Consider the following 18,259-nt stretch of genomic DNA (forward strand, 5'->3'; position numbering starts at 1 on the left):
ATAGCAGCTAGAGTAGCAGGCAGAAGAGTCACGTCCAGTTACTACTTCCATAAAAGGAGGCAATGGATAGTATAAAACATGCTGGTGATTTGTTGAACTGACCACTTATAGAGACCAGGTGACTTTAGGGCTCAGCTAACATGCTGAAATTCAAGATTTTTGTTCTCAGAAGGTCTTATAACCCCCAAAGAGTTTGTATTGATGTAGATTAGACCCACTGAGTTTACATATTAGAAATTAAAACTGAAAAAATATTAAAGCACTTAACATTTCATTAAAAAATAACAATAAAACCATAACAAGTTAACATAAAGTACTTATTTTATGGAAAAAAATTTATTTTCCAAAATGATTTAGTGAAAAGAGTGGAATCATTTAACATTTTTGTAAATCTCTTTAAATGTCTAGCTTAATGGAAGACAGATGAATTCTCATATCTGCTTCTGCATTCAATCTATTAAAATGTTTTTTTGGTTAAATATATGAAGAAAAACTGGCTTCATGTAGATATGTAGTTGAAAAGGGGAACATTATAATGGGAAAATCACATCTTACTATTATGAAAGTAGTTTTTGACCTCAGAGTTTCCCTGAAAGTGTCCCAGGGATCCCTAGGAAGTGGTCCGAAGACCACACTTTGAAAACCGCATTGGTGAATGAAAGATGAAATAAACGTCTGAAGAAACAAAGGTTTGATCTTCCAAGCATATTGATTTATTAAGCAATGCATGGTAATTACCTAACAGGGACCAGATTTCCTCAGTTTAGGCCTGGACCACTGAATACAGGGGAAGACAGAATTTTATACATTAAAACAACAAATCAAATTAGGCCAATTAGTTAAACAATACACCATTGAATAATCTGATTTTTAATTGGATGAAAGATTAGGGTCTTTCCAAGTTGGGAGGGGAAGAGCCAACATAGGCCAATTCCCCGAGTTCAAAAAAAAAGAAGCATCTCACTTCCCCTGAGTGTCTGTAAACAATCAAAGGAATGTGGAAATAATAAATGATCAATCAATATGGGGCCAATTTTCAGATAAGACATATGGAAATCTTGAGATATGCAATTGGGAAAAAAAAAACTTCTTGCATCAATTTTTGGATCTGACTGGATTTCTGGTCAGCATAACTTTAGCCTTAGTTAAAGGAGCTATGAATTGGTTTGACCATTCTGGAAAACAATTTGGAGTTTTGCTTTAAAAATACAACTAAAATGACTATTATGTCCATTAGGGCAACTAGGTAAGACAATGCATAGAGCACCAAGTCTGGACTCAGGAAGATCAGAATTCAAATCCAACTCAGGCTTACTAGCTGAGTGATCCTGGCTAAGTCACTTAATTCTACTGCCTCAGTTTACTCATCTGTAAAAATGAACTGGAGAAGGAAATGGCAAATCACTCCACTGTCTTCACAAGAAAACCCCAAATGAGGTTACAAATAGTTGGACACAACATATCTATATCCTTATGACCCAGAGAATCCACTTATAGATCAAGAAATACAAAAGTCCCACACATACCAAAATATTTTAAAGTAACACTTTCTATCAAATGACTGGAAACAAAGTAGGTACCTATTGACTGGGGAATGGTTAAGCAAATCAGGGTCCATGAATGTAATGGAAATTAATTAGGAAAGAATAATAGTCATGAAGAAATCAAGGACTTACATGAACTGGTACAGTGAAGTTAGCAAAGAGAGGAAAACAATATACAGCAATAGAAATGAAACCAAAAATATCCTGGATATTGAGCAATTAGGATTTGGAAGCGTGGAATTGAAACCACAAAAATATTTCCTTCCCTTCTTGGCAAAGGTGGGAGATTGTGGAGGCAGAAAACTGCAAACATTGTTATAATCGGTTCTGCCATTCTCTCTTTTCCTCATTTTTTATTACAGGGATGTCTTGATCGTAGGGAAATGGAGACAAGAAGGGATTTACTCAGAATGTAAGAATAGAAGCACTAGATTTGGAGCGAGAACCTTGAACTTAAATCCTGGCAATGAAATTATTATCCCTTGTCCTGGGAAGTAGAGGTACCCAGATTTTGGGTTAGCTGAAGCTCATAGAGGGAAAGATATTTTCTCTAAAAGTAGTACCAAAATTCAAATGCAGATCCTCAGACTAAATCAAAGTTCTTGCTACTGCAGCATAAAACTGTTTAAGCTGGGTCAGTCCCCTTCAACTCAGCCCACAAAGAGCCTTCCCTCTCCCATAATAAAAATACTCCCAAGGCAACATAGCTTCACGCATTTATTGATAAATGTTCAATAAAGCTTTCATCGAACAGGAAGGGGCCAACTGTACACGATTGTCTCAACACGGATGGTGGGGCTTACCTACACAAACACATACACATACATATACATACATACATACACATACACACGTACATACAGACAACATTTTAACTTCATGTTTAGGGTGCAACAGATTGGCCAGAAGAGACTAAGGGTAACTGATGGTCAGACAAAACTCTCCCATGCTATGGGTTCCCCTTGTGCCCTGGACTAAGAACTAGTACAATCTGCCTGAGTTGTCAGCAGCTACGGGGAGGGCTTCCTGGGTACCCCTTGCCTGCTTAAGCCTTTTGATACATTCTCTTCTCTTGAAATATTTTGGATAAAAAAACATGGGCCCCTCCTCCCCATTTTCCTAGGATCTCAGCCTGCCCCTCCCACCTCAGCCTCCGAGCCCCAAGTCTGTCTCTTTTCAAGGGTTCAGATGCTTATGACAATTTTAGCAGCACCATCCTAAAACCTGGGGCAAGGCAGCGAAGAGTGGGATATGGGAGGCTGAGGTCAGGAGGAAACAGGGGCACGATCAGAATAATCTCAGGTCTTAGCTACTTTTCTTCTTTCTTAGACATTTTTGGATATTAGGGGAGAAGTCTGGACTATGCGGTCTGGCTCCAAGCTCCTTCTGACAAAGCAGGCTATATGACCTCAGTCCCTCTCTAGGTCTCAGCAGCCTTGTCTGAAAAATGGGGAGATTAACACATACCCCACAGGGATGTTCTGAGGAGCAATAAGTTGATAGATGAAAAGGTACTGGGGGAAGGTAGCAGCATGGCTCAGAAAGGGGGGAAGGAAGAAACCTTCTCTCTCTTTAGGGTCTGGACTGCAGCCTTGGTGGGAGATGGATCTAGCACTGGGATCCTGGTAGATGGCAGAGCACCTGCCTTGGCTTCAGTAGCATCCCTTTGGGGGGCTTAGTCCATGTAGAATGGGTCCTCAAACCCTTAGCTAGTGGCTAAGCCCCAGCCGCACCCCCCCACCCCAATCACACGCACATTCCCACTTGCATTCTCTTCCCCTACCCTGGCCAACTCTCCTCCAGGACTGGGGGTTAGGAGATGGCTAACAACTTTTCTTTAAGAATCATAGTCACACAAATTTCCCAAATCCAAACTTGCCTAATTTTTGTTTGTCGAGGAAGGGAAAGGGAAAGACTGAGGAGGCAAAGCCTTTGGCCAGATTCAGATCCTCAGTCCTGGCCTGGAGCTTACTTCCCCTGTCGTTCCCCACGGTTCAGAGGGGATGAACCCACTGGCTGGTTCCACGCTCGCTCCCAGGGGTGGCGAACCCCCAAATAGGCCTGCCTTTCTAGCTTGGCAGATGGACAGAGGGAAAAACTTGCTTGTAGGAAAAGCATGTACTTTGTTTGACCACATTAAACAAAATAAATTAAACATACATAGCCCCTGCTTAGATACTCTCCAGGCTGAACAGGAGGTTTTCTTTGTATTAACGCCCAGCTCCAGCTTAGGGAGAAGAGGTGGGCAAACAGGCCCAGCATCTTTTTCAATGGCTCTGCCTTGTCTCTCAATGGGCAGCCCAAGGTTACCCTTCTTGGGTGCGGTCATCAGCTGGCGCAATCTCTAGGATGGATGGCCATTCACCAAGGGATGCACTGCTGACCCCGGGGGGCCATGGCCCATTCTCAGGAAGGCTTTCCTTTTTATTATTATTATTAATATTATTATTATTTTCTTAATTTCTTAAATATAAATAGCAAAGGGGATTGTGGGGGGAAGGGGCAGGGGAGGTCTGGAGATCCCAATGGATGATGGTGCACATTGGAGGCTAGCAGAGGGGCCCACCTCCCAGGACCCCTACCTCCACCCCATCCCAGGCTCCGAGGCCGGAGGTAGCTCTCCTCTGCTGTCTGGCCCCAACACAGGCAGGGCACATTGCTCCACACAGGGGACCAAACCCCTTCCTTGTATCTACAGCTTTGGCCACAGAACAGAGTGGGGACAAAGGGACACGGGGCATCTTTTGTTTCTTTAAAGCCAAGAACCCTCTGACAAAGCACCCACCGTGCCAGGGGTGAGGAGAGAGGGGTCTGGGATGGGGCAGAAATGAATAAAGCATCAATCAAGGATAATTGCCTTGGAGCAAGAGGGGGCGGGGGGGGGGAGGATGATTCCTTCATTATTCCATCACTATAGGTTCACTGCAATGTCACAAAAAAATAGAACTCTTTATATAGATTCTCTCTTTCTGAGGCTGTGTATGTCTGTTTCTGTAGCTCTATGAGTCCCTCTGGATCTCTGTCTTAGAAGTTGCATCTGCATCAGTCTGTCCACATCCATCTCCTGGAGCTCCCTCGGCATCCCTCCACATCTCGGTGGCTCTTCTCTCTGCACCTCCTGCCCCACGAGGGGTCTGCATGGGTCCCGGCAGGGATGCCCCCCCCCAAGGGGCCTCGCTCGCCCCCCTGCCGCTATGTAGAGCCGGGCTATCGAAACCCACCGCCTTGGCCGCCACCACCTAGCACTGGTAATGTATGTGCTGGTGAACTTTGCCCTCCACGTGGGAGTGGGAGTGGGTGTGCGTGTGGGTGTGGATGTCTGTATAGAGCTTAGGGTACAGCTTGGTGGTGGGTCCTGGGCCCTGGCCCAGCAGGTGCTGCTGTGCTGGTGGGGGCAGCTGCGGCTGACCGCCCACCCCGTAATCCTCATAGTGTCCTGAGGTCAGGCAGTCCTTGTCAGGCATGGCAGCCAGGCCGGCTCGGTCCCGAGGAGCCGGCCGGTGGCCTGGCGCCGCCGGGGGCGGGGAGCACGGCTTCTTCTTGGTCTGACACAGCCACAGCAACACGGTGCCCAAGATGAAGACGGCGCCGGCCGGGATGCCAATCACCACTGGCCAAGGCAGGCTGCTGGTGGACGAGGGAGCCGCTGGGCCACTGTGGGGCTTGGGGTCTGTAAGGGGAGACACCGAAACAGAGACACGGCAAGGGGCAAAGGAAGAGAGGCAGAGATGGAGAGAAAGATGGAGACAGAGGGGAAAGAGGAAGGAGGCAAAAAGGAGAAGACGTGGAAAATGGAGAAAGAAAGATGGAGACAGAGGGGGAAAAGAAGAAGGCAAAAAGGAGAAGATGGGGAAAGTGGAGATGGACAGAAAGATGAAGACACAGAGGAAAGAGCAAGGAGACAAAAAGGAGATGACGTGGAAAATGGAGAAAGATGGAGCCAGGGGGAAAGAGGAAGGAGGCAAAAAGGAGATGATGTAGAAAATGGAGAAAGATGGAGACAGGGGGAAAGAGGAAGGAAGCAAAAAAGAGATGATGGGGAAAATGGAGATGGACAGAAAGATCCAGACAGAGGGGAAAGAGGAAGGAGACAAAAAGGAGATGACATGAAAAGGGACAAACAAAGGAAGAGAGATGGAGATGGACAGAGAAAGATTGAGACAGAGGGGAAAGAGGAAGGAGCAAAAAGGAGAACACAAAGGGGGAAATTTTAAGAAAAGATAAGGACAGAGGAGAGTCAGTTAAGAGGCAGACCCAGAGACAAAATGAGAAGGACAGAGAAATGGAACAAGACAGTGGGAAAGCAGGAGACATAACATGGGGAAGACAGACAGAGAGAGGTACAAAAAGGATTAAAAAAAAAAGTCACCACAAGAAGGCAGGCAGCTAGGTATATTAATGGAGTTCAGGGAGACATGAAAGTCCTAGACCTCAAGGAATTTTGAAGGCCCCCCCTGGGTAAAAAGGCATTGAAAGGGGCTCCAGTTGGGTTTGGGGGAAGATCATACCACTGAGTCTCAGAATCACAGACTGATCTAAGGATCATAGAAAGCTCTTAGAGGCTATCTAGTCCAAACCTGCATTTTACAGGTGAGGAAACTGAGACCCCAGAAAGGAAATGAATAATATTAAACGACCAATCTAGTGCACTTGGCTCCGTACCATGCTGTCTCAGATGGCCCCCGGCATATAATCTCTTGGGATTGCTATTATTCACAGCCCACCCATTGTGAAATACCAAAGAGGGAGCTGGGGGCCATCAGAGGCAGGGTATAGAAAGGGGGCTTGGGAACGCACACTGGAGCTATGGAACCTCTAGGGGAGAGGCCCCTGGAAAGGGCAAGGGCCCAATCCTGGGAGCCGGCCGGGGCAGGTGAGCCCAGTGCTCCGGCACCTCACCTGGCAGCACAGTGAGGAAGGCACTTCGGAAGCTGTAGCCCATCGTGTTGGCTCCCAGGCAGATGTACATGCCCGCGTCCTCCTGCCGGGCGCGGGTGATCATGAGTTTATTGAGGTAGGAGCCGTCGGGCCGGGACCACACATCGCCCGTGGGGAGCACGACAAACTTCTGGCCGCCCACGTCGATGGTGGAGTTGTACTTGCTCTCTGTGCCATACTCGACCCTCTTGAGCCACTGAATCACGGGCTTCACGTCACTGCGCACCTTGCACTGAAAGGACGTCGTCCCGCCGAAGTCCACGGTGGTATTCACGGGGTGGGTGCCCGTCAGGATGGGCTTGGAGCGGGTCCGCTCTGAAATGGGGCGACAAACCCTCGGTCAACATCCTTTCTCCTCCTCGCCCCCCCCTCCACAGCCCCATCGGGTCCCCACAAGAATCCCTAAGCAGAAAAAGGCCCAGGAATATTTATGGAAAATATACAGAAAAATACAGAAATATTTCCAGTTGCAGTTCTTGTGGTGGCAAAGAACTGGAAACCAAAGAGGAGGGTATTCTATGGGGAACGGCTGAACAAACGTCATATGTGAATGTGATGGGAAACTACTGGGCTGTCAAAAATGACTTCAGAAGAACTTGCATGAACTGATGCAGAGTGGAGGGAACAGAACCAGGATACACTTTCTAGAGCAAAAATAATGTGGCAAAAATTAACAACATTCTGAAAAACTTAAGAACTTTCGTCAACACGATGGCCATCCAAGATGTTGGAGATCCATGAAGGAGCAAACTCTCACCGTCTGTCTGAGAGGAGATGAAACTTAGGGTACAGAAGGAGCTGTAGATATTTTGGGGCATGAATGTGAGAATGTTTTGCTTAACTCTGCATAGTTATTGCTTTTTTATGGGAGTTGGGGAAGTAAGAGAAAAATAGTGGTTTTTTACTAAAATTTAATTTTTAATAACTAAAAACTGAAAAAGGAAGCATACTTATGAAGGAGATGTGATTTCATGTACAGTCTTTTTGTCTTCTATTTTGTATATTAAAAAGCTTATTTTATTTGGTATTTTTAAGTTTAGAATGTTAAAAAAATTAATAACCAAAGTAATATTACATAGCGTTATATGATTGGGAAGGGGGAAATAAGGAAGGCCAAATCCTTGATTTTTCTAATGGAGAGAAATCCTGGTGAGAAAACTCCCTCAGCCAAATGCAAACAGAAGCCTACTGTATGATGTATAGTCTTCGTAAGTGGACCAAGGCATTAAAAGGGCAAGAAAATTGGTCTCATAGTTACAATATGTGTCAGGGAGAGTTCTTGAATTCAGTTCTTTTGACTATAAGGCTGACTCTAAATCTACTTCTACTTGCCTGCTTGTGTCTGTGTCTGTGTCTCTCTCTTTGTGTGTTTCTGCCTCTCTCTCTGTCTCTGTTTCTCTCTCTCACTCTCTCTCCCCTCCCTTATGTCTCTCTCTTACTCTCTCTTTTTTCTACTTCTCTATCACTCTCTCTTGTCTCTGTCTCTCTCCCCTCCCTTCTCTGTACTTACTCTCTCTCTTTCTCTCCTCTATCACTCACTGTCTCTCTCTCTCCCTTCCCCTTTCTTCCTTTTCTCTCAATATCTTTCTCTCCATCTCTCTCTCTTTTTCCTCTCTTTCTCTGTCTCTCTGTCTGTCTCTTTCCCCCCTCCCCTCCCTTCTCTTTCTCTCTCTCTTACTCTCTGTCTCTTTCTCTCTATATCTCTCCTTCTGTCTCCTCCTCTGTGTCTCCTCTCTCTCTGTATCTCTCTTTCTTTTTCTTTGTCTCTCTTATCTGTGGCTCTGACTTCACAAAAGTCCTGCTCTAGTAATAAGGAGGTGACCCCTGCTTTCTCTGACCCTTGCTCTTGACCTTGACCCTTGTTCTGCTCTGCCAGCAGAAGATAAGTCCTGGTAGCTTCTATTGTTCTGGAAAGCCTTCCAGGGAGGTCCTGGTCTCTGGCTGTCCTCTATACCTGGAAGCTCTCCCTCCTCCACTCTGACAGCTGACCTCTCTGGCTTCCTCTAAGTCCCAACTAAAATCCCACCTCCTACTGGGGGTCTTTTCCAATCCCAGTTAATTCCAGAGCCTCCCTTCTCTACATTATTTTCTCTCTGCCCTGTACACAGCTTACTTTGTGTGCTCTTTATACAGGGGGACCTGGAGGACAGAGACTGTGTTTTGTACCCCCGGCACATAGCTCGGTGCCTACTGAAATGAAAACTGAATTATGGGAGAAGACAGGAGCTGGGAGCCCCTTTGAGGTCATCTGTTCTACTCCTTCAGACATAAAGTGACTGGCCCAGGGTCATTCAAGCAATCAAGTGGTCAAGTTGACATTCAAATGCAGGTCATACGAATCCAAGTTCAATGTTCCTTTGAGTCCTGGCAAGAGACGATGTGCTGACTGACAGATTACTCAGTACAAAGCGGCTCAGGGCCAGGCAGCTGGCCACCACACAGTGGACTCTTTGGTCATGGCAGCGCATGAAACAAAGTCAAACACAAAATAAGCCTCATCCCAGTCTGGGGAGGGGATTCTCCTGCAGGAGGGTGGGAGAGTGGGGAGAGGAGGTCAGACAAATTATGGCAGAGAGATGTGAGGAAAAACCGCTGGCGCCGGAGCAAAAGGAAGGTTTTAGAGAAATGTGGAGAGTCTCTTATGAACGAACGCAAAGTGAAGGGAGCAGAACCAAGAGAATTGCTTACACAATAACATCAACATCGCAAAGCAAAACAACTTGGAAAGACCTAAGAACTTTGATCTGCATCATGGCTATCCAGAGGGCTCATGATAAAACATGCCGTCTGTTCTTGGCAGAGAGGTGGGTGACATATTCCAGATGCAAAATAAGAAAGGCAGTTTTGGACACAGCCGATATCGTAATTTTTACTTAGAGAAAAAGGTGGCTGGAAAGTATCTGCAAAATTCAGAAGTGTTTTCTATCCCAGGCTTCTGGTCTTGGGGAAAAAAAAATCAGTGACTTCAATTAAAAATTAAAAAAAAATCCCTGGCAGAAGAATTCAAAAAAAAAATTTTTTTTTAAATCAACGATTTTCTTTCTGGTGATGCTATTAAGAATGTAAGCCTCTTGAGGGCAGGGAGGAGGAGCTGTTCCCTTCTTGATTTTGTATCCTGGTCACCAGCACTACCTCACCCATAATCATTACTTCATAAATCCCTGTGGATTGACTCATTCATTAATTCAGACAAGTACTTATAAAATGCCAGGAAGGTTGGTACAGGAGAAAGACAAAAATAAGGCATTCCCTCCCTTCAAGGAGTTTACATTCGACTGAGGAGGCAATCTCTTAATTGAGGCCAAATTGAATCCTACAGAAAAAAAAATCTGTCTTTTTAGAGACTAAATAGTTTCTATTCTGTCTCCTTATCAAAGCAAAAGGGTCAGAAGTGGGTCTTACCTAAATTGAAGCTCTCTCACTATAAAGGGGCAGCTAGAAATTCAAAGAATAGAGCACTGGCCCCTGAACTCAGGAGGATAAGTTCAAATCGGGCCTCAGACATTTAATAATTCCTATCTGTGTGACTTTGGGCAAATCATTTAATTCCAATTGCTTCAGCAAAAAAAAGAAAAAAGTATTGACCATGGCAGGTACTAAAAAGAAAACCAGAATATAATCAAGTGAATTTTTACAATTGACATGCGTCATTCTTCTAGTGTTAAAAAAAAAAAAAAAAAAAACTTGATGATAGTTTTGTGAAGAAATAAAAGCTATCTATAGTCATATAGGGGAAAAAGTGCCCTAAATCACTAGTGAATAGACAAAATAATGTAATCAGTTCTGAAGTATCACTTCACACCTATCAGATTGGCTAAAATGACAAAAAAGGAAAAGGACAAATCCTGGAGATCTGGAAAAAAAAATAAGACACTAATTTGTTGTGAAATGATCCAATCATTCTAGAGAGTACTTTAGATTTATGCCCAAAAGGCTATTAAACCATCCAAATTCAATGACCTAGCAATGGCCCTAGTAGGTCTGTACTCCAAAGAGATCAAAGAAAAGAAAAAAGGATCTATACAAACAAAAATATTTATAGCACTTCTTTTTGTGATAGCAAAGAATTGAAAATCGAGGGGATTTCTACCAATTGGGAAATGGCTGAACAAGTTGTGGAATATGATTGTGATGGAATACTCTTGGGCCATAAGAAATAAGCAAGATGCTTTCAGAAAAACCTGGAAAGAATTACATGAACTGATACAGAGTGCAGAAGCAGGAGAACGTTGTACACAGTAACAGCAATGCTGCATAATGATCAACTGAGAGTGACTCAGATATTCTCAGCGATACAAAGATCCAAGATAATTCTGAAGGATTTATGATGAAAAATGCTATCTGCCTCCAGAGAAAGAACTGACAGAGTCTGAATGCAGATCAAAGCATACTTTTTTCACTTCATTTTTTTCATAGATTTTCTCTGGTCTGTGTTTTCTTTCATATTATGACTAATATGGAAATGTGTTTTACATGACCACACCTGTATAACCTACATCAAATTGCTTGTCTTCTTAATGAGGGGGGTGAGGATGGAGGGAGGGAGAGAATTTGGAACTCAAAAATTTTTAAAGTAAATATTAGTATTTATTTATATGTTTGTCAATGAGATGATTGAGGCCAGTTTAATGTTCTTGTGATGGAGTCATTTACACCCAGAGAGGCCTGTGGGAACTGAGTGTGGATCACAGCATAGCATTTCACTTCTTTTGTTGTTGTTTGCTTGGATTTTATTTTCTTTCTCATTTTTCTCTTTTTGATCTGATTTTTCTTGTGCAGCAAGATAATGTGTAAATATGTATACATATGTTGCACTTAACATATATTTTAACAAGTTTAACATATATTGGATTATTTACCATCTAGAGGAGGGGGTGGAAGGAGTGAAAAATTTGGAACACAAAGTTTTGCAAGGGTCAATGTTGAAAAAATTATCCATGCATATGCTTTGAAAATAAAAAGCTTTAATAAAAAAAGAAAAATATGTTTGTTGTTTTATATGTAATATGTAATAGAAAAAATAAAATATTTTTTAGAAAACAACAAAGGAATAATAAACATGGGGGATTTTGAATTTGAGGTACAGTGGATCAGGGAATGAGAAGAGGGTTAGCTGGTACCCCAAATGATCCCAAAGGATCCCATTCTAGCCCTTGGTTCTATGGCTCAGACTTGAATTGGGGCAGAGGGTAGGGACAATCTGACACTCACGGATAACTTCCACTTTATAGGTGGCGTTGATCTCGCCAGCACGGTTAAAGACCCGGCACGTGTATTTTCCACTGTCCTCAGGCTTCAGGTTCTTCAGGTTGAGTGTCCACTTCTTTTTCTTGTTCTCACCAACTTCCTGAGGTGTCAAGGTCTTGTCATCCTTCAGCCACATGATGTCTGGTCGTGGGTGGCCGCTGGCCACACACTTGAGACGTACAGAGCTGCCCACGGGCCGGGCAATCACCCTCCGCCGCATTTTGGAGGGCTGTGTGAATCGAGGTCGGGCTGGAAAGACAGAAAAAGGATGAATGATTTGAGGGCAGGGGGTATCTCAGAGTTAGTTATCTATCATCATGACAGTGGATAAGGAAGATGGAAGAAATAAAGGACTCTGCTCGAGAAATTCATGATCTGGTTGATAAAACAAGACTCACTCCATCTTGGACAACTGGAAGACCTGTTCTTTGAGACCTTTAGCTTGTGCAGGTCTTTTCTTAATTCTTTTCTATGTTCCACTTAGCAGCACAAACTCAGCTCCATCTTTCCTCTTCTATCAGTTTTTGGTAGAAAATAGTCAGATTTCTGGGGTATTTATGTGTTAAACTTGGACCTTGAAGGTTTAAACATAATCAGCTACCTGCTCAGGTCCTAAAGCAGCTTGGGAAAAAATGGAAATAATTCTAGAAGTCAGGAATATGATCAGGAAATAGACTTGGGATTCACACTGAGCAAATATATGGTAACAAATTTGATGTTCATCACAAAGCTCTAAGTTCTAACTCCAAGATCTCAGAGTCCAGCTATCATCAACCATGAATTTCAAGAAAAAGAGAAAACAAAACTTTGGGTTCTATATCTTGGGCCATAGAGATCCTGAAGCCTGAAACTGGAGTCAGGTTCATGTTCTGTATTATGGCATCAAGACACCACCAAAGTTCAGAGCTCTCAAATAGCTACATCTTCAGTCACCAAATCTACCCCAGTCCTTAAGTCTCCTTAACCCTAGGAAGGCATATCTGTGTAAATCAAGTATTTTGGTCCTTAGTGTCCCTGACATCCTCCATGGTACCCCAACCCCCAAGCCTTCTCTAAATCTCCCTCCTCATCCATAAAAAAAAAAATCTGAAATCTAATTTAGACCTATGTGTTGATGACAGAGAGCAAAGGACCAAGGGATTTGTAGGGTTTTGTGTGCCAATGGATAAGGGAAATATTTTGAGAGACTCAGACAGACAAAAACATAGAGGCAGAGAAAGACAGGACAGAGACAGACAGACAGAGAAGGGAAAGACAGAGAGAAAGAGGAGGGAGGGAGAAAGTGAGAGACAGACACAAACATAGAGACATAGAAATATACATGCAGAAAGAAAGAAAAAAACAAAGACAGAAACAAAAGCAGAGTCAGAGACAAGAGAAAAGGAAGAGACAGAAAGAAAAGAGAGAGGAGGAGGGAGAAAGAGATAGGGAGGGAGAGAGAGTGAAAGGAGAAAGAGAGACAGAGACAGAGACAAAAAACAAACACAGGAAGGAGGGGGAAAGGGAGAAAGAAAAAGAGGAAGAAATATAGAGAAAGACAAGGGAAAGAGTAAGAGAGAAAAAGACAGAAGTTAGAAAGAGAGAAAAGATGAGGGAGAAAGACAAAAAGAAAGAAAAAAGAGAGGGAGGAAGGAGGGAGAAAGGAAAAGGAGAGAGAAAGAAGAGAGGAAGGCGAGCGAGACAAAGAGGGGAGAAAGAGAATGAGAGGCAGAGAGAGAAGAGGGAGAAAGACAGAGAAAGAGAGGACAAGAGAAAGAAAGGAGAAGACAGAAAAAGATAGGAAGGAGAAAAAGAAAAACAGAGGAGAGACAGACAGAGACAAAGGCAGAGAGACACAGACAGGGAGAGAGACAAGAGTGAGAAAGAGGAGACAGAAATAGGGAAATGGGGAGAGAGAAGGGGGGAGAAAGGGGGTTCTTTCTAGTTCCCCTCCCATTCCACCACTTAAGTAGCCTTCCCTCTGCAAGATTGCCCTTTAGCTAAAGATAGCTATCATGACCCTCCTAAGTCTTCTCTGGGATAAATATTCCCAGGTCTTCAGCTGATGCTCATATGACATGGCCTCCAGCTGCCTTCGCCTTCTGGCCCCTCCAGTTGGTGGAGGTCCTTCTCAAAACCAGAATTGAACGGTGTCCTCCCCCACCCCGGCCCCTCGGGGCAGAGCAACAGGACCCCCAGCACTTCTCTCCTGGGCAGAGTTCTCACAGTAAGGGAGCTGAGACCGCGCCACATCACGCTTTTTACCCCACTGTTTGCCGGATGCGTCCTCCTGTTCACCATTGGAGCCTTCGGGTCCAGGGTTTTCCTTCCCCACGGTGACATCATCTGTGGAGACAGACAGGGGGGCTGAGTGGCGGGGGAGGGGACAGCAGGGTGTTTCTAGCTCCTGGCCATCGCCAGGCCTTCCCTGGGGCCGTTCTGGGTCCCCAGGAGCTCCCAGCCTGGGAGGGCAGTGGAAGAGCAGCGGGAGCCCCCCTGCCCCTGGGGAGCTCAGTACCAGAGGAACAAGCCAGCAGAGCTCTCCCACGTCTAGGGATGACCAGGATGGTGTCCCGGGTTCCGTGCCCAAGTTCTAGTTGAAATGAAGACCAGCTGTGTGACCCTGGCGAGGTCCCTTCCTCACTCTCAGTCCGAAATCCCCTCAATAAAACAGAGCTAGTGTTACCCTCATTCCCAGGGAGCGAGGGAGGAAAGTGCCCTTGGAAAAACCCCAAGCAGCCTCTGGGATGAGGGGCTGTTGTGCGCACTGGTCGGGCCCCCTCGGGGGGCTCCAGATCGCCCACAGAGGCCTTGAGGGCCGGCCTGAGGAGTCTGGGGTTTCTCCCGCAGGGAGCTCCAGAAGTTTCGGAGCCGAGGGCAGGGCCTTGAGAACTTTTAGAATTACATTCCTGGGAGAGAGCAGGGATTTGGGGGCATCATTTAGTATGTTTCCGGGGTCTAATTCTAAGGCAGGAGAGGTCGCCTATCCCCTGGAGCTTCAGCTCCCCCTTCTATAAAATGGGTCTGACCCTGGTGCCGTGACCTATCCCACAGGCCCTCGGTGCCCTTCATGTGGCCCCCGGGGTGTTAGGCCGAAGCTCGGCAGCCGCCCAGAGCATCTCCAAGCCCCTGAGCAAATAAACAGCCCTCATTGGAGCGGGCAGAACAAAGGCCCGCGCCCCACCCTCCGAGGGCACACGGCAATCTGTCCATCCATCTGTCCGCGGCTGCCCCCCCAGCCTGGCCCCCCCTCCTGCCCAGCCGCCCCACCCTCCTTCCCCTTCCTCCCTCACACGCACCAACTGCCTGGCACTCACTCCGGGGCCCCCTGGCCCGTGGCCAGGCCTCTGATGTGAGCCGCCGCCCGCCCGCCACAACCCCCCCAGCCTTTGAAGAGGCGGCCTCGGAGTTACCTACGGGCCTCCCCTGACGCAGCCGCCGGGGCAGGGCAGGGCGAGGAGGGCCGTCCGGGCCCGGGACTCCCGGGTAAACACCGTGCTGAGAGATTGCAGGAGTTGGGGGGCAGGGAGAAGGGGGTGCACTGCACAAACAGAGGCCTGTTTAGCCGGGGAGGCTTTGATCTCATCGGGCCTCACACAATGAAAGGTCGGCAAGTCCGAGCACAAACAGCCGTCTGAGGGGAGCAGCTAAGAGGCACATCTGGAGACCGGAGGGGCTTCGCGACCAGCTCCCTGGGGCCCCACCACACAGAGACACACAGAGACCCAGAGATGGAGAGACACAGAGAGATGGAGAGAGAGAGACAGAGAGACACAGAGAGATGGAGAGAGAGACAGAGAGATGGCAAGAGATACAGAGACAGAGACACAGACCTAGAGAAAGACACAGAGACATAGACATACAGAGAGGCACAGAGGGACACAGAGAGAGAGACAGAGACATAGAGACACAGAGAGATGGAGAGAGATACAGAGACAGAGACACGGAGACAGAGACAGAGATGGAGAGAGAGAGACACAGAGAGACACAGACACAGAGACAGACACACAGAGAGACAGATACACACGCACACACACACACTCCTGCCCTACCAAAACATTTCTTAGCCAAGAGATCATTGAGTCTGGGACCAAAAAATTCAGGCTGCAAATCCCTCCTGAGCTACTGGCTAGCTGTGTAACCTCAGGCAAGTTAATTAGCTTCTCTGTGTCCAGTCTGAATGACCCTGGAGGCCCCACTGCGGAAGCACTGGCTGTCAGAGCCCTGGGGGCTCCACGACTCGGGGGCTATCTAGTACTAGGGCCGGAAGGCCCGGCTTTGAATGCCATCTCACTACCCAGGTCTCCTAAATCCTAGTTTCCTCATCTGGAGAACAAGACAACTGAGGAGGGACAGAGCGAATCCAGGGGCCCTGCCCCAGCCCAAAGTTCTTCAGCGTGAGAAAGAGCTGAACATGGAAAGACCAGAGACCACTTTTGGTGCAACATGCTCCCAAAGCTCCATGAAGCAGAAGACAGGGACATCCCCTGGAGAGCTGGAGATCACTCCTCCTTCCTGCTCTGACACACCGGTCACCTTAGGGGTTCTGGAGAGGGAGAGGGCCAGCTGCCCCGAGCTTAATGGCCCCACATTCCTGCGTGGCTCATTCCTCCCCTTCTTTTCTCCTGGTCCCCGACAGGACTCTTACCCAGATTGTCCTAACAGCTTTAACTGATCTCCCTGTCTCCAGTCCCTCCCCTCACCAGCTATCTTCTCACCCAGTTGCCCAAAGGTATCCCTAAAGCTCAGACCTTCCTGTGTCACAACCTCGCTCCAAAACTTTCCCCGGTTCTTTGGGCGGGCTAGCGAAGCCTTCTCCATGGAGCACCAGCTCCCTCAGTAGTCTTCTTCCCTACCAGCCATAGTCATGAAAGGCGGTGTAAAGCACTGACCTGGGAACCAGCAGGAACTCTCCAAATCCCACCGCTGTTATTTATTAGTTTATGGCAAAGATTAAGTCATATCCTCCTCATACCATGACCATGACCATAACCATGACTATCACCACCATCATCATCATCATCACTGCCAATAAGACCCATCATTAGAATATAACTTCTTACAAGTAGGGATCGTTTCTTTGACCTTATATCTCGAATGCCCAGCCTGATAACTGATACACAGCAGATGTCAGAATAAATATCTATATTTAAATAAACAAATTAAATATATAAATATATATATAAATGCTTGTTTGATGGAAGGATTTTCAAGGTTTGCAAAGCACTTTACAAATACCTGTCATTTCTCACAATCACCCTAGGAGACAGCCGACATTGTTATCCCCATTTTACAGAAGAGGAAATTAAGGCAGGTAGAGGTCAAGTGACTTGTCAAAGATCATATAAGTAATCAAATCTAAAACCAGATTTCTCAGATCTTACAGGATCCAGACCCAGTGCTTTGGGTCCTACATTATCTAGCGCCCTTAACCTCTCTAACCCTCAGTTTTTTCATTTGTGAAATGTTCGGTAAAACACCTATAGGACCTTCCCCATAAGGCTGAGATGAGGATAAAATGAAATAATGACCAGAAACTAAAAAACAAACCCTGTATAAATGTCAGTAGCAGTGCTACAAGTACCTAGTCTTTGTGCTAGCAATATCTAGTGCCAGGACTGGTAGTATCCAGTCAATCTGGATTTCTGGCTGTTGTGTAATCTTGTCCTTATGCCATTGGGCATTTCTATGGATTAATTCCATGTCTGGAAGGCACTCAGCTCCTTATCTATGTTGATAAAATCCTTTCAAAGTCCATCCCTGTTGCCACTCTTCCCAAAATCTTCCCTCCTCCTCAAGGCAATATTCCTGCAAGTAGGGGAAATAGGAACTGAAATGATGGTTTCCTTAGATCGGCACATTCTCAATCACTTCTAGAACTGTCCAGAGCACCAAGTCTAAAAGCATCACCCAGGGACACAGGCAAACAGGAATGACCACGCACTTTCCTATCTCTCTTTGTGTCTTTATCCTGGATTTCCCACCTATCTGGAGCCTACATCATCTTTACATGTCTCAGAGAATCCCTTCCCTTCCTTTAAGACTCACTCAAGCATCATCTTTCTCAAGAAGCCTTTCTTGATTCTCCCAACCAGTAGAGCAGGTACTCCCCCAAACTACTTTGCATTTGGCTATTTTTTATCTACTTGTATTTATTTCATTTATAGAAACACACTATGGGCATCTGGAAAAAATCTCAGTGTAGTTTTAAGTTATTTATACCTATTTAGGTTAGTCAACCTGCACTGAGATTTTGGAACATCTATATCTACATACAGCTAAGTCCTAATTAGTACAAATAATCAATATCATGAAGTGGTCACATGTATTTGAATTTGCAAGAAAGTTATAATTATATTAAATATGGTCATTGATTCCAGCCAATGGAAATATAAAACACCAATTTGAATAATGCAACTGCTTAAGGAGACTCATTTATTTTTTATCAAAAAGTATTTTATTTTTCCAAGTACATGTAAAGATAGTTTTTAACATTGATTTTTGTAAGACTTTGTATTCCAAATTTTTCTCGTTCCTTCCCTTTTCTTCCT

At 45.5% G+C, this 18,259-nt stretch overlaps 1 protein-coding gene across 3 annotated transcripts in view; it reads right to left on the bottom strand.

Moving 5' to 3' along the window:
• Nucleotides 1-1,595: 1,595 nt before the first annotated feature.
• The window catches only part of FGFRL1 (fibroblast growth factor receptor like 1), a 127,649-nt gene continuing 110,985 nt past the window's right edge, over nucleotides 1,596-18,259 (bottom strand). For all 3 annotated transcript variants that reach the window (XM_031942734.1, XM_031942735.1, XM_031942736.1), the window contains 4 exons: nucleotides 13,974-14,054; nucleotides 11,694-11,978; nucleotides 6,444-6,797; nucleotides 1,596-5,214 (listed from right to left, as the gene is read on the bottom strand). In XM_031942734.1, the coding sequence (XP_031798594.1) occupies nucleotides 4,784-5,214; nucleotides 6,444-6,797; nucleotides 11,694-11,978; nucleotides 13,974-14,054 (1,151 nt within the window). In that variant the 3' untranslated portion in view covers nucleotides 1,596-4,783. The remainder of the gene's footprint in view (nucleotides 5,215-6,443; nucleotides 6,798-11,693; nucleotides 11,979-13,973; nucleotides 14,055-18,259) is intronic.

The sequence above is a fragment of the Sarcophilus harrisii genome, chromosome 6 (assembly GCF_902635505.1).
Source record: "Sarcophilus harrisii chromosome 6, mSarHar1.11, whole genome shotgun sequence".
Taxonomy (NCBI): domain Eukaryota; kingdom Metazoa; phylum Chordata; class Mammalia; order Dasyuromorphia; family Dasyuridae; genus Sarcophilus; species Sarcophilus harrisii.